Source organism: Antedon mediterranea, chromosome 9 (assembly GCF_964355755.1).
Source record: "Antedon mediterranea chromosome 9, ecAntMedi1.1, whole genome shotgun sequence".
Lineage (NCBI taxonomy): Eukaryota > Metazoa > Echinodermata > Crinoidea > Comatulida > Antedonidae > Antedon > Antedon mediterranea.
In genome coordinates this window covers 21,693,486-21,716,762 of record NC_092678.1, presented here as the reverse complement: position 1 = coordinate 21,716,762, position 23,277 = coordinate 21,693,486, and the positions used below count along the sequence as shown (strand labels likewise).

The 23,277-nt window shown below is 32.9% G+C and overlaps 4 protein-coding genes across 7 annotated transcripts; 1 reads left to right on the top strand and 3 right to left on the bottom strand.

Moving 5' to 3' along the window:
• Window positions 1-1,147: 1,147 nt before the first annotated feature.
• On the bottom strand, window positions 1,148-4,591 carry LOC140058410 (ras-related protein Rab-7L1-like). 2 transcript variants are annotated; one of them, XM_072104002.1, is made up of 6 exons: window positions 4,503-4,591; window positions 3,631-3,812; window positions 2,194-2,265; window positions 1,786-1,967; window positions 1,387-1,511; window positions 1,148-1,294 (listed from the first exon to the last, which is right to left on the bottom strand). In XM_072104002.1, exons 2-6 carry the CDS (start codon window positions 3,746-3,748, stop codon window positions 1,150-1,152), a joined length of 642 nt encoding a protein of 213 aa, XP_071960103.1. In that variant the 5' UTR covers window positions 3,749-3,812; window positions 4,503-4,591; the 3' UTR covers window positions 1,148-1,149. The 2 variants fall into 2 exon arrangements, with proteins under 2 accessions (XP_071960103.1, XP_071960104.1); XM_072104003.1 differs by having other exon boundaries at window positions 2,194-2,262.
• A 252-nt stretch (window positions 4,592-4,843) lies between these two features.
• Window positions 4,844-9,330, bottom strand: LOC140058409 (B-cell receptor-associated protein 31-like). Its single transcript, XM_072104001.1, has 8 exons — window positions 9,214-9,330; window positions 8,747-8,868; window positions 8,540-8,640; window positions 8,292-8,430; window positions 7,209-7,344; window positions 6,670-6,793; window positions 6,105-6,205; window positions 4,844-5,750 (listed from the first exon to the last, which is right to left on the bottom strand). Exons 1-8 carry the CDS (start codon window positions 9,313-9,315, stop codon window positions 5,706-5,708), a joined length of 870 nt encoding a protein of 289 aa, XP_071960102.1. The 5' UTR covers window positions 9,316-9,330; the 3' UTR covers window positions 4,844-5,705.
• Window positions 9,331-9,627: 297 nt separating this feature from the next.
• Window positions 9,628-14,681, bottom strand: LOC140058407 (protein SHQ1 homolog). Of its 2 annotated transcripts, XM_072103997.1 has the most exons (11): window positions 14,638-14,681; window positions 14,042-14,215; window positions 13,772-13,836; window positions 13,471-13,596; window positions 13,067-13,233; window positions 12,725-12,837; window positions 12,346-12,506; window positions 11,888-12,042; window positions 11,609-11,786; window positions 10,867-11,027; window positions 9,628-10,649 (listed from the first exon to the last, which is right to left on the bottom strand). In XM_072103997.1, exons 2-11 carry the CDS (start codon window positions 14,182-14,184, stop codon window positions 10,077-10,079), a joined length of 1,842 nt encoding a protein of 613 aa, XP_071960098.1. In that variant the 5' UTR covers window positions 14,185-14,215; window positions 14,638-14,681; the 3' UTR covers window positions 9,628-10,076. The 2 variants fall into 2 exon arrangements, with proteins under 2 accessions (XP_071960098.1, XP_071960099.1); XM_072103998.1 differs by lacking the exon at window positions 14,638-14,681 and having other exon boundaries at window positions 9,629-10,649; window positions 14,110-14,163.
• A 312-nt stretch (window positions 14,682-14,993) lies between these two features.
• On the top strand, window positions 14,994-20,353 carry LOC140059113 (calcium-independent phospholipase A2-gamma-like). Of its 2 annotated transcripts, XM_072104953.1 has the most exons (10): window positions 15,016-15,065; window positions 15,372-15,422; window positions 15,587-16,822; window positions 16,918-17,064; window positions 17,152-17,303; window positions 17,385-17,651; window positions 18,110-18,170; window positions 18,440-18,631; window positions 18,981-19,179; window positions 19,558-20,353. In XM_072104953.1, the coding sequence occupies exons 2-10, from the start codon at window positions 15,408-15,410 to the stop codon at window positions 19,809-19,811; spliced, it is 2,523 nt and encodes an 840-aa protein (XP_071961054.1). In that variant the 5' UTR covers window positions 15,016-15,065; window positions 15,372-15,407; the 3' UTR covers window positions 19,812-20,353. The 2 variants fall into 2 exon arrangements, with proteins under 2 accessions (XP_071961055.1, XP_071961054.1); XM_072104954.1 differs by lacking the exon at window positions 15,372-15,422 and having other exon boundaries at window positions 14,994-15,109.
• Window positions 20,354-23,277: the final 2,924 nt, after the last annotated feature.

The following is a 23,277-nucleotide window of genomic DNA, read 5'->3' as shown; positions in this document are numbered from 1 at the left end:
ATTTCACATGTGATGCCTGTATCATATCAACTTTATACACTTATAATTTTAGTTATTTCAACAATATTTTACAAGAATGGTGGTCGTCTAGAGATAATAATAATATTTGTTTTTATATAGCCCGTATTGCTAAAAGCTTCACATTATTACCCAGGCCATTTTTTTTATCAAAACACGTATGGAAACATACAACCATAATGCAGCTTGTAATGAGCGCAAAGTTGTCTATCTACCATGGTACCAATTTATGCACCTGGGTGGAGAGAGGCAAACGTAAGTAAAGTATCTTGCCTAAGGATACAAGCAATGTGGTGAGAGTTGGATTGGATTGCATACTAAAAGCATTCAAAACCGCCTTCGGTGGCGAAGTGCGCTCTAGAAATCTGCATTATTATTATTATTTTTATTCAAAATCACAATCTCTTTTTGGAATTTGACTATGATACTGGGCAAATATTGTTACACTGAGATACTGCAATATTAATTAAAATATATATTTAAACAAATTAAATCAAATCCTAATTATTTTTAAAAAATTATAATTTACAAGAAGTATGCCGACACATCAAAACACAATTGAAAAATATTTTTAGAATAAAATATATGTAAAAATATAATGCAAAATGCTGTGTAAATACTGTATTCAAATTATGACCTTACAATGTTACTGACCTTTAAATTTTGACCTTTGTAACATTTGGTAAATTAGAATTATAAACAGTAGTGTTCATTTTGCAAAAAGACAAGCCTACTCTATGACTCTGAATTGATGACAAGAATTTTTAAATCTTGCATAGAAATCCATCTAAAAAAAGAAACTAACAAGCAAGCAAATATTTTATAGAAAATTTAAATTACAAAAGCATTATAATTTTTTTTAAACATTAAGAATTAATAATAATTATGTAAGTAAAGTTGATGCAACAGCTATGCTTGTAAGTAAACATAAAGTAACAGCCAATCTTGCAAGTAAACTTGATGTAAGAGTGAAAAGTGTAAGTAACCTTGATGTAACAGCTGAACATGGAAAGAATAAGCTATTAAATTAAGTAGTGATATTTTGAATAAGTCGACAGATTGCTAAGTTTAAATATAAAAGATTCAAGATTTTCTCAACACTTAAAATGAGTTTTACTAGCCATAAATTTATCAAGATTGTTGACAACAAAAACCAGATGATTTGGATGTATTTGGCGTTAAGGTAATCCTGCCGGTGCTATCAGTGAGTTCGTCTGCTACTGAGCCTGGCTGGCCTGACAGTGTGTTTCTTGCTAAAATTTCTTCTACTAGAAACCTAAAAACAAAAGGAAAACATTTTCATAAGACGAAAAAATTAATAAATACATAATTGTGGGTTTTGTTGATACAAATGTAAACAATACTTACATCATCGATTCACTTATGTTAGAGCTCTCTTTGACGGATATCTCACTCCAGCCAATGAACCCATTGTTTTGTGAAAGTTCTTGAATATCGCTGGACGAAACCGCACGGTTTTGAGAAAGGTCACACTATGGAACCATAAACAAAGTAGAAAAATATAAGTGCCGATATCAATAATAACAATCGTCGGTGACAGCATCTAAATTTGTTAAATACTAAGGCAAATTCTGTAATACAGCATCACATGAGATGTATCCATGTATCATAGACCCTAACTTAACCTAACCTTCCATGATAAAGCCATCACATGTGAAACACATGGGATGGTGTATTATGGAATTAGCCTATGATACAGGACAGATATTGTCATATGAGGAGATATGGTAGTAAAATGATACATACTTTATTGGCAAGAAGCAAACAAGGAAGGGGCGAGCCGTCCTTCAACGATACTTTTGAGTCTAGATCGTTCTTCCATTTCATGACGCTGCTAAACGTTTTATGCATCGTTACATCAAACATAATGACGCATGCTGATGCGTCCTTGTAGTAAACACGAGTCAGTGAGGTGTAACGCTCCTGACCTGAAAAAAAAACCCTATAATTTTTTTATACAATACATAAAATAATATATTACACACAAAAAAATGTTTCAGAATTCATATTTATTTTTCAGACTTTTTAATCAATAAATATTTCATTTGTTTTAAACCATACTACATACAAGAATATAAAAATACTTTTAAATTAAGTTACACATCATGATTAATAAATGTGACATAGTTACAAACATAAATTTATTATACTCACCACCGATATCCCATAATTGTAACCGAATTGTTTCATCGTCATTTAAGGAAAGAACTTTTAAAGCGAAGTCTACTGAAAAAAAATAAATAAATTTGATAAAATTAAATTGGATAGGATTATAGTTTGAAACCTCATACCCCTATATTTCTTGGCTTGTACCACAAATGATGGAATTTTAAGGATACCAGCTAATTAACTTCTCATAATGAAACTTTATAGGCCTTCAATCCATTCTTATCATGGAAGGAATTGGTGGTTACCATAAGGTAAGAGGTATGTTTATAGGCCATTAATCAATTCTTATCAGGAAGGAATCGGTGGTTACCATAAGGTAAGAGGTATGTTTATAGGCCATTAATCAATTCTTATCATGGAAGGAATTGGTGGCTACCATAAGGTAAGAGGTATATTTTCTAAACATAGGTACCAGTACATATCAACTCTGAAAAATCTCTATTATTGACAGATTTTTATTTTCAAATTAATATAAAGGTTAAAAAGCCAATAAAATAAAATAGATAATATTAGTAAGTTTTTACAAAATGATTTGTTGATTAAACAATGGAAACTAAAAGGGTACTCAGAGAACGTAAACATCCACCTAGGCATATGATAAATGGATCACATGTTCCCACACAGCTATGAAACCATGCTTTAAAATGTTATGGAAATCAGGCAATAACTTTTTTGAGTAATCCTGCTAACTAACAAATACAGATAGAAACAAACACAAACGATTGACCTCATAACCTCTTATCAGTAATATATAGTAATTTGGGCTATCCTGGAAAATATTTGTATATGTCTTTTTTTTATTTAATTTTCTCATTATATATTTAATATCATCACTAGCTTTAGTAGCAGTTAGCAGTAGTGATTTTTGTTTTCCTTTTTGTATAGTTAATAGAGTGTAAACTTTAATTCAATGAAATCAGAAAACGCTATTAGATACAATAAAATGGGCATATCAAGGGTCAGTGACTAGATTCAGGGTCGTTGACAGAAAATACAAGGTGGGTGACAAAAAAAAGGTATTCAAATAGATCATTGGATGGTTAAATGCCTTCATTGATATCTCTTAATTTTGTAATTTACCAACAGAAGTAAATAACCTGTATATATTTAAAATGTATGCACATGTCAATTGTATGACCCTCTAACTATACGACCCCCAGGTGAGGTGCGTCATGGATACGTCATTTACATATGATGCAGGCGTGCGTCAAAAAACCTAGATGCTACGTAACATCAATGAACAATGGTGTGTCAATGTTCCGTCACTTTACATCACACCATATCATGAACAAATTGAACAATATGGTCACAATGCATCAAAATGGGTGCGTCATGGTATTCATAATGGATGACAATATCGGACAAATGACGCACCTCTCCTCATATAGTAGATAAATATAGATTTAAATAAGTCATAAATACCTCCAATTGTTGTTTTGTAATCGTCTCTAAATCGGTTGGATACATAGCGTTCAACAAACGAAGTTTTTCCAACCGTTCCATCGCCAATAATCAATACTTTAAATAATCGTTCGATCATCCTCCACTGACAGCTTTCAGAATAATGTTTTGAATACAGTATTGAATTATCGTCTACTCCGCTACTGTATAAATAAAAATTATTACATGTATGAAGGGCCAGCAGCAACAGTTTTCACACCTGTTCCGGAAAATCATATCGAACGTTCAATGTCTCGTTTTCACAATGCTCCACCACGCTATGCACCAATCGATATGCGCATAGCCATGTGAAAACGAAACATTGACATTTGAATTGCTGGACCTGAACCATGCTGGAGCAGGTGTGAAAGACGTTTTATTTATTCAATTTTATTGTAATTCATTCAGCAATTTGTGTAGCATTTAATCTGTATCGATATCAATTAAAATTTATGAAACATTTAGTACTAGTAGTAGGCCTAGGTCTAGGCCATATTATTTCTATACCTTGATAATGTAGGCTGTGCAAGCTCTTACAGTAGCATTAATTAGCCTTAGGCCTTTATGCCTTGCAACCAATACTATATTATATAGCCTAGCCTATATTTCACACTGCTGCTCCTCTGCTGAATGAAGTGCCACACACTCTCTGCTCTGCTGGTCAGGCTGAGCATTTACTCCATGGGCTGAGTGAGTGCTGGCTGTGTGTTGTGGGGGCTGCCAGCTGGGCTCGGCCTCTTTTTTCTGGCTGGCCTGGCTGTGATCTTACTAGCTAGCCTAGTTACTAGGCATAAATCCCTACATAATAAGATCCTTTATTACTGTCTTTAAATTCACATTTGATATCAACTTACCCTTCTTTCTTTCATAAACGCTTCTTTTCCGCTTTGTCTTTCATCACTATCTCCCTGAACATCGTGACACATCTGTTGTCACAGATCACGTGCGCGAAGGGACCCTGTGCGTCACGTGATTAATCAAAATATTATTATCACGTGACCAAGTTGTATCAACGTTTTATTTTGTACATTTTTCTAAAACCATTTATAACTTTTTAACCGAAGAAGTTAATTGAGGAATGTTTTAATATGTTTTAATTTAATCTATGCTCAATACAAACAAAATGTTGATATAAACAGAAAAAAGAAACAAAAACCTATTTGTTTTATTTATTTCAGCATGTATTTTTGTTTTACCTTTTGAAAAAAATTACTTGTATTTGGTAAAATTATATTGTACATAAACAACTTGTTTTCATTTTTTCCAAAACACTACACATGATTCCGAAAATACTAATAATATGTATTAAGAAAATGTATCAATCTTTATATTAAATTAAAAAATACCATTATTATACATTAAGCTATGTTAATTAACAATAATTATTTGTTACTGATTATTTGAACATGATTAAATATTATTAAAAATAATATATTACTCAATTTTATCAATGTATGTGCACAACAAATTTCGTATCTAGTTGCTGTTTCTGTTCTTTTAAATAGCGCCATGAGTGGGTATTTAAATATATTGTTTTTTTTATATTGCCATCTAGATCACATAGAGGATTAACATATCATTTAAATAGCTAAAATCTGTACTAATTATAAAATAACCATTAAGTTAGAAATAATTTAAATGTAAAGAAAATACCATAGTATACAGTATTAAACTACTAAACCAAAACATGATTGCAATTAATTTATATTGGGTTAAATTTAATCATGTAAGTTTATTTAGTGTGTAGATTTAAATACCTAACGTGCATAACATTGTAAATTATTCTGCCATGATATATACACCTGCCAACTCTCACACATAATGCGCGAGTCTCGCACATGAGGGCACATCCATAAAAAATATTCAGAAAACATTATTTTGAAATTTGGAGTTATTATAACATAGATGCCGCTATATACAATTTTAATTTAATGTCTCGCGCACTGGCCAGGCGTGGATTTAGGCAGGGGATAAACAGGCATATGAATATGCATCAACCTTATGAATATGCATCAACCCTATGAATATGCATCAATCTTATGAATATTGATGAGCAGTTAGTTTTCCTTCTTTGATTCTCCATCTTGAGTCTCCAATTGTTTCTAAAGAAATAAGAAAATTGGTTTGGAACATTTTTTAGAAGAACATAGGACATTCGTATTGCTTTATGATTGGTCATTGCCGCGACCCAGAAACAAGCAAACTATGTTGAAGAATAGAGTGAGGAATCATGTCCCGGCATGCGCACAATAAATTAACATAATGTAACTTGTTTCTAGGCTTGGCTAAACAGGCTTTAGAGCTTTTCCTCCCCCCACCCACCCCAACTACCCTAAAATATTTAATAGCCATGTCTTTTTAAAACAAAAAACTGACTGTTTTTATTTATATTAACTTAATAAATAAAAAAATATTATTATAACTATAAATGAGGACATAAAAATATTTAGGCCTACTTGTAACTTGGCATGTTCAACCAGCAGCCTGTCATACTCTGTCGAAACACCTTCTGCCTGTTTCTTGAATGTTTTTAAATCTAGCTTAGCAATTTCCAACTCTGTAAAATATAATCAATTTTGTCAATAATGAATAACTTGATAAAATATCAAATTATACAACCATACTAAGTGTGATTGGTTAATAAAACCACTGAACACTTAAAAAAAAAGAAATTGGATTGCGAAAACCAAATATTATTGGCCTTGTAAATATATACTAAGTACATTCAGAATAACTTTTTTTTCGCAAGCTACTCAAAGGTGGGACTCGAACCCACGACCTCCAGATCACTAGCCTGGCATTCATACCTCAACAAAGTACAAATTATTTGCCCAGAGTAGGGCAAACATCTGGCCAATTACTCACATCGGACGCAAAGTTACTCCAGGTTTCGAAACGTTCTGTAAGTTCGCTTATAATTTTTTGGTTTTTACAAAAAAGAAATCCTTGTTATACACAGTAGTTCCACAAAAAACATTACAATTCTTGTGAATATAATTGAAAAATGTTTTAGGTAAATACCATTTGTTAAGTTTGTAACTTCTTCTTTTGTGGCTTTTAGTTCTTTAGTAACCTCACTGTCAGCAACCGCCGCCATGGCAACATCAGCCATTGAGTTTGATCGAGACAGTTTGCGTTTGCCCTCCTACAAAAAAAAAAATTTTTTTGTGTACAATGTTTTTACCATGCAGAAGTGTATCTTAGGCCATAAACGGGTGTATTGACAATGTGATTTAAATATTATACTCTATTTCAAAAGCTCTCTCTATACTATCAAACTAGTTTGACAAAAAAGTTTGATGTGCCCAAATATGGTAGTGATATGCCTTAATATGGTAGTGATATGATATCATGTCCATATGGGCACATCACATTTTTTGTCACATTAAGTTTGATAATGTAGACAGAGCTTTACAAAACTTTTCAATCAACTATAACTTCTATGAATGGATGACTAGTTGGGAGCGGGAACGCTAGAAGACCAAACCCAGTACCGTTTTGATTTTACAACCATTCGGGGAAATCCCTCAAAACTTTCAGGCTATTTAAAATGATTATACCTTTTGTAATTCTTCAATCTCGGCCATAAGCTTTTTAGCTTGTTCAGATGCTCCTCGAGCCTGCTTCAATGAGGCTTCATTCGATGCTGTTAGACTGGCTTCTTTTGAAATCAACTTGCTCATTCTATTCAGCACACTATTGGAAAACAAGAAACAGCAATTATCAACATTGAATAGAGATAAATTAGTGATAAATATATATATAATATATATAATAATTATACAATTAATAATAAATATGAATATTCATTTCATTTTACTTTTATTTTTCGGAAACGTATCTCCATAGTTACAAAAGCAATTGCATCACATAAGAAAATAAATAAAAAAGGCAAAAAAAAAGAAAAAAGGCAAACACACACACACAAAAAAAAACACTGGTATCAGATCATCTCAGGATCTCAATCATTTTGTTGTGGAGCCTGGATGATTCAAATGATGATACCATAATACATTCCATTTCATTCTTGCTAGCTGACATTAAGAATTAATGTGACCCAATCAATATTCAACATTAGAGTTAATGAATATTCAATAATAAACATTAGAGTTAATGAATATTCAAATTTAATAAACATTCAAATAATGTAATGAATGAATATTATACAAATAATGAATGTTTATGAGTTGGATAGTGAGACTATTTCATGAGTTTAAATATTGACTGCTCAAGCCGAGTTAAATAGAGCAGCCAATATTTCATCAAATAAATTCTGTATTCTTAATTCCTAATGAATATTATATTAACTAATGAATAATAAATGAACATGAATAGAGGTAATATATATAATAATGAATAATTGATAAACAAACTAAATTTATTACATTACAAGACAGTCATTAAATATTTATAATAACAAATAACAAAATGGAAGCACTCAGGTATCAGTAACATAATTGGCAAAATATTATTATTTTGGCCCATGTTTAAGAATACAAATTATTCTTTTTTTTGTTTGTGAAGTTATTAATGAACCAATTGTCTTGCATTTCAATAGGCATGTTCTGTAAGTACATACATATATGAATGATAACGTTTGTTGGTGCTATCAAACAATTCTATTTTACCAAGTAAAGACTCACAATAAAAGCAGAAAGGCAAAGCCAGATATGTAGAGGTTTCGCTGAGCCCTAAACATCTTCATGTTCATTGAGATTTCTGCCTCTGGTAGGTTGATGTCCACCTTGGTATTGGAGTATTTTCTGACTTCACGAACTGCATCTAAAAACATTCAATACAACAATTTATAAATGTTCATTTATTTCTGATTTTGAAGGCTTTCGGGCACAAAACTTGAGCACTGTGCATTATAATAGAATCTTAAACTTACCAAGAAAGAGGAGAATAAGAATAACCATAAGAAATTTGAAATAAATATGCGCATAATCCGTCAATATTTTTAACCAGCGTGATCTGAACACTTTCTGCCACCTAAAAGAAAAGAATCATTTATAAATTATACAATTAAAACAAATTACCAATTAAAAAAAGTTTTATAAGGTTCTTGTCAAGTAATTTAATAATATAGACTACTTACATGTATGATTTAATAAATGGCAACATGAATAGTATCACGACAAAAATCTCAAAATAAAGAATAGCGGCAACAAAATTCCACTGCAACGACATTTTGGTTTCGATTGATTGCCTGAATTGAATCTGTAAAGTAATCATTTAATCAATAAATATGTCAAATTGTAATATCTAGTAGGTCCTAGGCCTGTAGATAGGCTACACTAGAACAGACTAGGCCTAGCAAGAGACACATACTGTGTAGGGATCCTGTGTAGTGTGTAGTAGGCCTAGGCTAGGCCCTAGTGCTACACTACGACTACTAACTAGGGTAGGCCTACCTAGGCTAGAGAGCGAATACCACTACCACTAGCCTATTTTAGGCCTAGCCTGGCTAAGCTAGCTCAAGCAAGCAGGCTATTTATCACACGGTTATTTACCTGAATTCTAACACACGTATCTAGTATAAATTAAACATATATATAGACCTACCTTTTTATAATAACGCAAAATGAGAAATACCTCACGACTAAAAATAACCCAGACAATCTTATTTCTCCACGTAGATTTATCAAGATCAAGTTCAAAAACCATACGGATACGGATTCCGATTGGCTATTTGCACGTAGGAAACTTTATGGCAAGCCAAGTCCGCCAAAACAAAGGCACACAACATTGAATAGTTTGAATTCAAATTGTGCAAATCATGCATAACAACGGTATTTGATCTTACAGTAATTGTAGTTCAAATAGGCGTGTTGAGATTACATCATGCAAACAACAAATTATTAAACCGACTGTTTAACTAATAATTGTATTTTATTTGCTTGACAATTCATACAATACTGCACAGTTTTCTAAACTTTGTGCCCAAAAGACAGCAAATCATTTTGTAGAATGATTCGAATGAAGAATTTAGATATTAGTTGATATAGACAAAATATTAATACAGTATATAATACAATATATACATAATATACAGTACAAAGTTATAATATAAATCGTATCATTTAAAGATGTATTGTCCCCCTGAAAAATATGTTTTTTTCTAATTTTTTTGTTGAATATGCCATTTTAATATCACATAATAGTTTTGACCAAAAATTGGATCGAAAAGAAATTTATTTATTTGAAAAAAACATAATTTAAAGGAAAAATAGTCAAATTGGCTGCCAGCCAATAGGTTTTTTGGTCGAATTTAACCATTTATTTTCTCATTTTATAAGTGAAAACGATGTTTTTTCCCCGTTTTTTTCTACTGAAGTGATTCAGTAAACTACAAAATAACCTATTCAAAGTCTGATTTAATTAATCTTCATGTTTTTGGGGGACAATACATCTTTAAGGCAATTATTTTATTCAAACATCTCAATCTTTTTAACTGGTGGTTTGTGTATCCACTCAATGAAAGCAGGATCTGAAGAGTCTGTATCTTTGGAGTCTAGCTTAGTTACTGTATCATCATAGGCTATAGATAATTCAGACAATGGTTCTACAACTTGGGCTGTTACATCAATCATTCTACCACCTTCCTTTTTTATCTCATTATCAATGTTACTTTCATTTTTTTGCAATTTTCCTACACCATTTGAGTCATGTATTGAAATATTTTTTAGAACTTCATGTTCATCTTTTAAAGATAAATGTTCAAATTCTTCAATTCCATTAATTACACTTTCCTCTGCTGACTCTCCACATTTTTCAGTAACAAAACTTTCGGATTGTTTCATCTCTTCTTCAGCAGTTTTAATCACAGATTCCTCCACGGCAGAAGAGTTAGCATTAGTATAAAGAATTTCTGGGTAGCCATATTGCTGTATGTCGGCTTCAATGGTCGTTTCTTCGTTTTCTTCTTCTTCCAAAACCAACTCAGCTGCTTGTTCTAATTCCACCAGGTCAAAACCAATGTCATCCTTGTGAACTTTAACCTTAAAATCAAACATTAATGGCATTACTATTATAATACTCAGTTTTTGTACTTTTAAGCTGTTTAGCATACTTTTACAAGCACTACCAGTGGCCATTTTGATTTTTGTATGCGATTTATAAGAACCTATTTTACTATTACAGTTTAATAATAATTTAAAACATTGCTGGACCCCCTTTTGGTACTTGAACACTCTCTACCTTACATCTAAATCTCACCTTCCTCAGAGCTTTGGCAACCGATTCCAACCTCCGTTGGCTTACCGTCTGAATCCACAGGCAGTAGTCTGTGATATACAACTCATTTAGAATGTAGCGTGGATCATCATGAGACAACAATTGATGTATCTCTAGCAAGCATTTCAACAACCTTCTTCGACCTATTACAACACAAACCAAATTCTTAAGGCCAACTCAGACAGTATCGTACGTCAAGTTGTCTCGTAGGGAGAAACTATAAACATGTTTAAAGTTCTTGCGACGACCTAAAAACTATCACAAGACGGGATTGTATTCAGAGAGATGTTGTCTGAGTTGACCTTTATACAGTCAACTCTCCCACCTTTGGGCTGGCCTATAATATCTCGTTTTCTGGAGAGCATTCTAGAATGCGTTTTTAATGGTAAAAATGAATTTGGGACCGTTTGAACCTCAAGAAAAGTATGGTTTTAGAGAGTCCGGTATTGGGAGAGTTGACTGTATTCATAAACAAATACTCAAAATATTTAAAAATTTATCTTGAAATTTTACATGTCGAAATAATATAACTGTGTTAAAATATACAATCAATCATTGGAATGGAAAAAGTTATACGAAAGGAGTAAATAAATGTTGCTTTGAATTGAATTAAAATTGATTTCCATATTTGGGTCTACTTCCAAATATAGAAATTGACTCATCCAATGTAACCATACAGGGGAAAATAAACAAATAATCCACTTCGATATAAAATGTTTTTTACCTAAAACAAATACTTTTTTCACATCATTTAGGACTTTACTGGATAGTTTCCAGTGTCGGTAGAGGGGGTAGCAAATGCTCCTACGAAAACTGGCTTCAACGACGTCTTGCAAAGAAGCAAATGAATTCATCCAACTAAGTGTTGAGCTTAGCTTGCAGATGGTCCAAGCCGACTCCACCTGAATATAAATGACAAAAATATTCAATGTTAAATTCAAGTCGGTTTTTGCGGAAAAACCGGATAAACCGTATATTGTTAAATCTGTGACGTAATACATACATTGTTATCACCTTCTGTTGTCCTATAATTATATGCATACGCAAATAAAATATCAACTAATGACAGCAGAGCAACGCTATCACTTTCTTTGTCATGTAAGATCTCTCGACGTGGTAGTTTTCTCATCTGTTCCTTCTCGTCATCGGAAAAAATAACTGAAAACAAAAAACAGAGTTTATTTTTAACTTGGTGTACTGTACATATTTTCTTTTGGCTCCGTGGTCATACAAAGAATTTGTTTAGACATTCAAACATAGAAGATTATTGTTTCCAAGGCACCTTTCATTAGTTTTGAGAGTGGGGAAGGGGTTATCCAGACTTGAGCTAGCCAGGCAAGATAGATCACAATGAACATGTATAGAGGCAAATTCCAGCTTTCCTAGGCTAAAGGTTAAGCTGCTGCAAAAACTGGGAAATTTTAAATTTGAAACACATTATTATTAGTAACTCTAACCTACCGATTTGCTCTTTATCAGATGATCTCAGGTTATCTTGGCCAGAGTCCTTGGTCTGATCAACTTCTTGACCTTGTTTGTTCTGCATTTCAGTATATTCACTTTCCCATGGTGCCTTGTAGGCTAGTAAACACTGAATGCATTCATCTTCGTATAGATCAGCTCTGAAAAATAAGATTTCTGATGACAATAGCTATCTTGATACGATACAATCACAAATTTATTAAATAGTTAACGATACTGCTATCAAATGTCCAACAAATTGACTCAAGTAAGAGGAGTTGGTATAAATATAAAACATTTTCTCCAAATTGGGGAGTGAGTGTAGAACTTTAGAATGGGTTCGGTAGCAGAATAATTTTTAATGTATATTATGACTCACAGATAATGATCTTCGTCAAAGTGTTCTTTTTCATCTTCCATTCTGTATTTCTTTCTGTTCATTGGCATTGTATTATCTGGATCTTTAACGTCAACAATCCCGCAAAGTTCATCCTGAAAAAAAAAAGGTATTATATTATCACCAGATCAAATATTACCATATATAGCGTGGTATAATTTCAGAGGGCTTTGTGTTCAGAATTTGATGAAAATTAGGGGTGGGATTATACTTGAGTATGGGATTATATTCAGGCCATATACAGTAATTGGAAACACTTAGCTGGAACATTTTCTCCCAACTTTTTTTTAATGTACTGTAATATGTAATAACAATTGCACTAACCTGCAGCCTATTAAACACACCGCTCTTTTTATTGGCAAAGCCGTAACAAGCGTTGCCAACAGTTACGGTCTCGTCATCCAAATATGGTGCTTGAATCACCTGCCAATCAATCTCCTCCTCCTCATCATCTTCAAGTGTCCGACTAGGCTCACAAGACCCAGAGGAATCTATAAATAAAATGGTGCAGAGGTTAAAAATACAGTACTATTTGAATATCAACTCAATATTCAAATCAACTTTCTTCATTCCAGAACATTATTACTAAAGTCTCCATAACTCTCTGAAAATCAGACCAGACCAGAATGTTCTTGAGGTCCAAAATGCAATCAGAATACAAGAAAAAGTACACATTTTTGGCCAGGCTAGTGTGTTTAGTACAGTATTGGGAGAGATGATCAACAAACCTGTAACTTCAATAGACGCTCCCTGAATGTGTGTCTGACCACTTGGTGCCAGGAGCTTGGTCAGCATGCCTAGACTTTCAAAATATTCACCATTGGTTGCCTTTGGAATTACAACTGTGAACGCTCCTGGAATATTACAGTATAATTTGAAATTTTTTTTATTTTATTTTATTCAGTTGTCAACCAACAGCGATGAAACCGCCACTAACAAGTTGAATAAGTGTGGTAGCCATGCATTAATAATAGAACTTCAGTTACTATTATTATGAATTATTTATTAAATTAATAATATTAATTGTACCTTCATCAACATCATAACTTGCAGTCTCACTACCATCCTCAACTAGTCTTCCAGGTAGATTTAATCTGAAAGGTGAAAGATAATATTTTAAGTGGTGGATCCATCAAGATATTGAAATAGCCCAGGGCCTAAAAATGGCTGAGCATAATTTGATATCTTATCTTTTGCATTACAATTTGCGAAATCTAGGTGGAGGGGAGACAGGCCGTACCCCCTTGGATCCAACCCCTGAAATTGTATAGCTTAACCACAATTATAAATTAATTATACCTCAAAAAGTATGGTTTTGAATAGAATTTAAAAACTTTTCCATCCACCTCGATTTCAACATCCGATACCTTGGCAAACCTTGCCTTGATCAATATGGTAATAGTGTTATGAGTCTGCGTGATGTCAAAGGCTGGCGTCAGCATGGTTCTTGATGTAAATTATGTAATACACAACCTGGAACAGATCAGAAGGGTATACAAAAGTATTGGTTGAATTTTATTCAATTTATGCTCTTTAATAATGTTTGACATATAAGATTAAAAATTATATTCATTCAGTTTAATATTTTAACAAAGTAGTAAATTCCCATTTGTTTATTTTGTGTTTTTCCGGTTTATGCATCATAGGCATATAATAATATAATCAGGTCGTTTCGTCCTATCTTTCAGCCATCTATTGCCGTCTAACAATAATAACTGAGCCTGTGCTGTGTGGCGTCTGATTGCAGCCTAAACTAATGTAATATTTAAACTAATCATATATGCCTACTAAACTAGCCTAGCTAGGGCCTAGTTCAGACCTGAATTAACCAACGCTATTAACCTATACAAAAAATGTCTTAATAACAAATAAAAATGTTTTAGTATGTGTTGTACATTGGTTTTTGTTTTCAGCAAAATAACAGAAAAACACACGTGCATCGATGACTCTCTCAAAATGCAATGTTTACTTCTTGCCACGCAAGAGTGATTCGAATTTAAACTTTTAGATTTATTATTAGAATTAAATACATTTTGAACTTTATGTACAAATGGTAAATTTTCAAATAAGTAAAAATGATCAACTAAATTTAAGTCAGTGTATTATTATTTAACACTATTTGGAAATTTGTACATAATTAACTTTTGAAATTAAAAATTATTTGAAATGGGCGACAGAATGGACCAATCACATGACTGGAATGAGTCACACCTTCAAAATGATAAACAAAATTAAAAACCCAAACATGATCGTACGATTCTCTCTGATTACGTACGTGTTGTTGACAGTGTTATTGTTTTGATGATAAGGAGAAGAAATAAATGTAACTAGCGATGCTTAACTAGTGATATAACAGATTAATTAATTGTAAGAGATGTTATATATAAATAGTAGATACACACTTTCGTATTTTTTTAGACTTATAGTCTAGCCTAGGCCTAGAGGAATTTAAAATAAATAGGCCTCTCTCTGACTAGGCCTAGCCTAGACTCTTTAGTATATATTTAGGCCTCGAGGCGAGCCTAGAGAGTCTAATTAATTGTTCCTATTTTAGTAAAATATTTAGAAACCAAGCCTAGCTTGTTAGTATGTAGGAATTATGATAGAACATGTAATACTACTGTAATAGAATATATACCGGAGGGACACACAAGCATTGCTTTAGATGTCCAAGATCAAGGTAAATCTTCACATCATTTGTATTTGTAGTAGTAGTAGTACTGTAGTACACAACACTCTTTTGAACATACACACAAATCTCAAACAAACAATCAACATTTATTATTATGTAATCGACAGCTCAGGTATGTTCATTTAATACCTGTATTTACTTTTGATTTTTAGTGTGTGATACTCGGTCGGTTAATGATGGCACTCACCAGTACTGTAAACCATCAAGGCATGCTGATGTCACTGAAGTCAAGAGCCATCTACAAAAGTGTTGAAAACAATATCTCAAGACCGACGAAAATCAATAAAACAAGAAACTTTACAAACACAACTCATTTTAAAAGGGGTAGAATACTTCGAGCTACTAGTGCTTTACGGGAGTACACCTTTCATGGCGTTAATGTACGCGCTGTGTATTTACAATCACAGTTATTAACATCATTCCCGAGAAAATACAGTTCCTCAAATCAGGAAAAGCATGATGAGTCCATCAAAAATGACATTTTTAGATTGTCACAAAATGAAACTACCGACGTTTTAAACAAATTAAACGCTAGGATTGAGGAACGATATTCAGAAGTGAAAGAAAAAGCAAACGTGATGGTGAACTCCTTAAAAGATAAGGTTAATAACTCTACGTCTAGTTTTGGTCCGACGACATTATTTCAACTTAAATCGAATGAAAATCCTCACAAATTGGTTCAGCACAATAGTAACCATGTAAATGAAACTGATAAAAAATCAAGTAGTAATAAGGAAACGGATTTAACGACAGATTCTTTAAATTCACGTGCTGTGACCGATGAACTAACATCGTTTGGAAATAATGAATCATCTGAAAATCATGATGAACCTCCCAGTTGTAGTGAAGAGTCTTCTGGTTTGGTCAAAATATCTGATAAAGTTGAAAGCAAGAAAGACAGCAAGTTGAACCTAAATAAGATGAAAATGTCATTACCATCACTAGAAGATATAAAGTCAACATCATCATTTAAAAACGCTACCTCATTTACCGAAACAACTTTGAAAAGAGCAGCTCAAAAGACTGACGATATGACCCAGGATCTGCAGGGAACCCTTACCAGTTTAAAAGACAAGATATCTAGTATTCCGAAGATCGACCAGTTCACAACAAGATTCAAAGGAAGCAAGGTGAAATCTGCTGCAGAACGAAATAGAGATCTTCCTTCTCCACAAGGCAAGGTTTACACGCTTGAAGACACGTTGCTTAAAATGGGAGAAATGGCGGGCTCTACCGTGAATATTGTTGCTTCTTCCCCGGCAAGTAACGCATCTAAATCAGAAGGTGAGACGACCACGACAAAGATGAAGAAGTACCTGGAGCAAACGGTGAAAGCAGTGAAGCAACAAGAACACACATCAAACAACCAAAACGAAGGAAAATCAAAAGTACGTTGAAAAAAGAGATAGATAAAAATTTTAAATCAATAAAGTTAGTTCCTTTAAACTCTAAATAAAAATTAACATTTGTTTCTCATTTGTAGATATGCAAAGCAAGCATAGATAATCGCACGAAGGCTCTTTCAATTGGTGTCCGAACTGCCGAAACAACAGCTATGAAGCTATTGCGAGTAGAACGGCTTGCTGAACATCTCCTACAATATCCAGAATCACGACAGGTTGCGGTAAAGGTACGGCAAAGAAAATCTTGTTTAGCACCAATTTTTCATTTTTCGGCCACCAACTTTATATTCCTAATCATTTTAATTGTTTTATAGGTCGGCGCTATACCGTCGTTGTTAAAGATGCAAAAAACTTGGGACAGAGCACTGGTAGAACACGTGCACATGTGTTTGGCATTGCTCGGTTACGTGCCGAATGTGAGAGGACGAGGTCTTCGAGTACTGAGTATTGATGGAGGAGGAGCAAGGTATAAACTGATTAAAAAAAAAACCCAAAAAACATTAATTTTTATTTAACAAAATTACCAAGATGTATTCTTTTTTCTTAGAGGGGTAATTCCTATCCAAGTTTTACGTGAGCTGGAGCGGCGCACAAATTGTAGAATTCGGGACATGTTTGACTACATCATGGGCGTCAGCTCGGGTGGCGTGCTTGCTTTCTTGCTATCCTTCGGTCATTCAACGCTGGATGAGTGCAGTGCGATATATAGGAGACAATCCCTGGAGGTTTTTAAAAGGAACTCTTTGGTTGGAACCGGAAAACTATTTCTCAACCACGCTTTTTATGATACGGAAGGCTGGGCTAACATTTTGAAGTAAATACAAATTATAAATATACTTAGTATACAAAATAAATTAAAATGAATGGAATAGATATTTTATATAAAACATATAAATGAAAGTTTTCTATAGATACTTAATATATACTGTACAATAATAAAATATTACTCTATAGATCCTTAATACATACAATATAATATTCTATAGATCCTTTAAATATTCTATAGATCCTAATATACACATTACAATACAATATTCTATAGATCCTTAATATATACAATATAATAAAATATTCTATAGATCCTTACTAAATACAGAAAATTAAAATGTTCTATTGATCACTAGTAATTTGTTTATGTTTATCAAAATCAATATTTTACGGCATCCTGTTACTGGCCTTTATCTGTTGCATGTATGTTCTGTTTGTTTCTTTATTTCCATTCACAAAAAAAAAAAGCAAACATGTATATTTTGAATGTCAATATTTTTTCAGGACTTATCCAATGGCAAAGGAGAGAATGATAGAGTTTGCCAAGGACCCTACTTGTCCAAAGGTAAAACCTTTTTAATCAACACTAAATCGACATAAATCCTTGCTTGTACTTTATTTGTTATATAATTTATCTAAAGCTCTGTCTACACTATCAAACTTTATGGGACAAAGAAATATGATATATGTCCATATATGAACACAATGATGTCATACCACTACCGTATTTGGACACATTCTTGATAGTGTAGACAGAGCTTTAAGAATGTATTTTTTCATGCCTAAAATTTTGTTTGTGCCTGCTTTACATTATTTTTCTTCTTGTCCACCAAGGTTGCAACTGTAGCAACACTAATCAACCAAGGTGCTTTGAAGGACTACCTCTTTCGAAATTACAACTTACCAGCTGGCGTGTCGTCCAGATACCTAGGCAGCTCATCGTACCCATCCTGGCAAGCCCTCAGGGCATCTTCTGCTGCACCGGGCTACTTCGAGGAGCACAAACTTGATGATTATATTTTCCAGGTAAAGACGAAAAAAAAACCATGATCATATAATAAAATAAGGTTATTTTTTAGTCAAACTATGCATTTTATCAAAGGAAATTCCTAATTTAACTCATGGGGAATAAAATTTGTATGAAAAAAATACATACTTATTTCATTCATATGTAAGTATGTGTATGTGTATCTAACGCAAATTCAATAATTGTAGCATAGAGATATTATAATATCTCTATGATTATAGTAATACTATACTGTACAGGATTTGTCTATTCACACTTGTCACACATTGCATTTAGCTGTGTCTATATAAACTCACCCCCATCTGCCGTAAACTAGCAATGCAAACTTCTTTTCGTTCTCTTGTACAGGATGGCGGTGTATTGACAAACAACCCATCTGCGTTAGCAATACACGAATGCAAGCTTCTTTGGCCTAACACGCCAATACAATGCGTCATCTCTCTTGGCACGGGAAGATGGGATCCGCAAGGGTCAAATGTCAACCAGGGTTTCAGCACACTGAAAGAAAAATTGGTTAAGATCATGCTCAGTGCTACTGACACTCAGTGTAAGCGATGTCTACAGTATCAAACTATATGTGACAACAAAATGTGATCTGCCCAAATATGATGATGATGTCATATCACTACTTACCATATTTGGGAATATCACTAGCATATCTTCAAACTAATATAAACTATTGATATATAGTTTGCGTTACACATTATATAGTTCTGAAAAGAAGTGTTGAGTTTCATGTTATAATTAGTGTGCTTTTTTTAAATATTAAATTAAGAAATTCTTTTCAGAACTATATATACATGGTGTACCACAAACTTGATATCAACATTTGATTTCGCCATGCAAACCTTTCAAACAATATAATATAAACTGTTTTTGGTGATGAGAAGAAAAATTAATAAAAGTTTTGTTTTTGTTTTAACAGCTGTCCACACAATTATGAATGATCTCTTACCTCCAAAAACCTACTACCGGTTCAACCCGTTTTTATCGGAGGACTTTGACCTTGACGAGAATCGACCCGAAAAATTGAACATGATGGAGGAAGACATTCGCTTGTATTTAGAAGAAAACGAACAGAAAATCGCAGATTCTGTAAAAGCGCTAACAAATAAAAAAACTCCTGTACAAAAAGTTTCCGATTGGGTGAAGCATAAAAAACTCCTTTACGATGTTTAATTATTATTTAAATATTATTGCTGGTGTGCTTTTTTTTCTTTTTTTTTTTATGAAATTAATTTGTAGTATTAAAAGTTAATACAACATTTCATTTTTTAAAGGTATTAAATGAAGTTATTGTAAATCATTTTAAAAAACAGTTTTCAAGATATATATTTATTTATTTGTAAATTTTATTATAATCATGATAAGAAACATATGTAAATATTTCGCTTTATAATTTGTTTTTATTTTTTATCTAAGTTTACCTCAATTTTGCCTTTAATTATTTGCGCATAGTAAATAATTTTATAATTATGCAACTGTTTACTAATAATATATGTAAATATTATTGAAAGCAGATAAATGTGAAAATAAGACACAGGCCTAATAATAATTGTTGAGTTTGTCAAAATATATTACAATTAATATTGATTAATAACAGTGGAATTATGTATGGGGTGAGAGGAAGGTACCAAATGGGACTCAAGTTATTGCCTCTTTTACTGTAATATTGTGCAATGTTGCTTGCAGCTAATGTTATTAAACACATCTCACTCTTAAGAACAACATTTAGTATTGTATACTTTTATTTCATCTATTATTTTTCAGTTGCAATATTCATCGGTCTATCGCGTGCACAAAAAAAGATAAAAATAAAAAACACGAAAAAAATTACTATTTAACACGATGTTAAATAGTGCATACTATTGCACGCCATGTGACCCACAACTGTCCAATCAAATTACAGGAATTTATTTAGATTTTATATAATAACATATCCAAAACCACGCCGAAAGAAATCACCTCCACCTCGAAATCAAATGACAAAAATTTGACACTGAAGTATGCAATAAAGTTTACCCGAGTTACAATGAAAACAAACACGCTAGATTTATATTACAATATGTATCAAATTTCTTGATTTTATAAAAATACAAATTAACCTATCAATAGTAGCATAATCAATACCAGGATGATACAATTATATTAAACTGATGATTGTATTGCTCATTAGGCAACAACATGGCGGACACTAATGCGACTGGCATTAACGAAGTTTCAACTATGTACTGGCATTTTATATACATTTACACTCCTATTATGTTATTAATTTTATTCAGCAACTTTATCGTTCTTTTCACGCTTTATCGAAGTTCAGCTATAGCTAAGAAACCTGTTAATATTTTTGTCGGATCTTTAGCTGTTGTTGATTTTCTAACCGGATTGATTGGCGTTCCATTCGCGGTCGTCGGTTTTATAAAACAAGATTCAAACCTACCTTGTTCCGACTTGTATTTTGCGCCAGAAATAACTTTGATAGCCATGTCTTTTGTAAATTTAGTGATCATGACAGGAGATCGGTTCTATGCCGTCCGGTTTCCGATTCGATATCGGGTGTGGATGACGGCAGGAAGAGCAGTTCGGATCAGTATTGTTGGTAATTTGATTGGTTTTATCACCGGTGTTCTTTCATTTGGTGTAACTTTTGTAGCCGGAATAATAATGAACTTCAACCATTCGACATCGACATACAACTGCGAACAATTTGACAATCTCTATCCCATATATGGAGAATTCGTATTCTTTTATTTTAACACACTATCAATGGCATTTATCATACCAATGATGTTGATTATATGAGGCGCTCCAGCTCAAAAGCGGCGCTGTGTCGCAATAGACCAACCTATGTAATAACTATCACAAAGTTCAATTTCAGCGAATTTGAAAAAATTTTCAATTTTATTTTTTTTACATAATATGAATTATTGATATGTGTTTTACCTACCCACGAAGTCTTATTATGAACCAATAAATATAAATGTGTTAAATTCCGTAATCTTTGAAGTGTGTTTCTTTTAAAATATCTGAAAACAAAAATGTACAGTGCCCGAACGACAATAAAATACTCCATTTTTCGCTAGAAGTATCATAGGCTTTCTCCTTCACAAACTCCGCCATGTTTGGTATCGGCAGAAAGCTTAGATTTTATTCTATCTAACCCTGCCCTGGATTCGTTGGATAAATATTATTCTAACCAATGAAACATCGTCTTATTGCCGTCTTGTTGTTGCTATCTTGCCCAAACAAATCTGTAAAAACTACGTTGCTGATTGGTCAATTTTCATTACATCATTACTGAGCATGCGCATTTGCTATGTTTACGCTTCGATCTGGCTACCGCGCCTGCGCGAAGTAGATCGAACAACACATGTTCCAGGAAAATTCTCACGACGAAAACATACTTTATTCATTAGCGAGCAATAACTATTATTTATATTACTGATTTTTCGCAATACGTTCGTAATGTCTCGGAAGGACCCGCCTAAGGAAATTCTAGATGCGTTAAATGGTGCCAATGATTTTGGTTTTAATAATGAGGATGCTGAAGTATCTCAACCAACTCATGATGACCAACTAGCTAGTAGTAGGGCCCTAGAGTCTCTAGATAGGCCTCCTACCTCCTTCCTAGCCTAGGTCTACTACTTTTTGCTGACGATGACGAAGTGGAGAATGGCCATCCTAGGCCCGTTATCCAGAGGGTAGACGTCCTTAGATGTAATGAAATGCCTCTGTAAGTACATTTTATTTTTTCTTGTATGTAAACTAAAATCCGTCTTGTCACATTAAATGTTAAATATCACTATGAAGAAATGATATAACTTTAACTTTATATTATTAATATTACTAGGCTAGGCCTATGGTCTACTATACTAAATTCAATAAATTAGTTGAGGTAAAATAAAGTCAACTTAGGCCTAGGCTTAGGCTAATTAAAAATGTCAATAAGCAAATTTGATTTTTACAAATACATTCATGCTTGTTTGTTAAATTAAACTGACTGTATTTGTTTTTCTTTAGTTGTGACAAAACTGCAGATTGGTGTAACATTCAAAATGATGAAGAACTGCAGAAAATCCGATCATTCAAACGCTGCAGATGTGGTAACGGACCCGACAAAAACGTTTGCCTAAAACAATTTGAGGAAGAATTTATGTATGGTGTATTACAAGGAGTATATTGATACGCCAGAACGAAGCCTACAGTTGCTCAAGAATGAAAACATACCTCCACTTATTTTACCTGAACCCATTCCATACCCTGGTTTATCATTTAAAAGGCAATCATACCTCTATGACTCGGTACGAGAGTTTTGTAAATTTGAGGCAAGGGATATTGTGTGTCCCGCTCCAAGCGAGTAGAGGTCCTGTCGCAATATATTGTTGTAGAGTTAAAAATATTGTTTAGCAATTTATTTATTTGCAATAAAATTAATATAGATTTTAAGTGACAGTTGCGGCAATTTTAACTGGTCAAATATTTTAATTTTTATTTGTTTTGTATTTATATTTTAATGTGCAATCTATTCACTTTTCTATTAAATGAAATTTTTTGATGATCATCTCATACTGGTTTAACTTTTTTAACATGGCAATAACTTTAATAGCAATTTATTAATATACTTTTATTTATACTTTTATTTTAT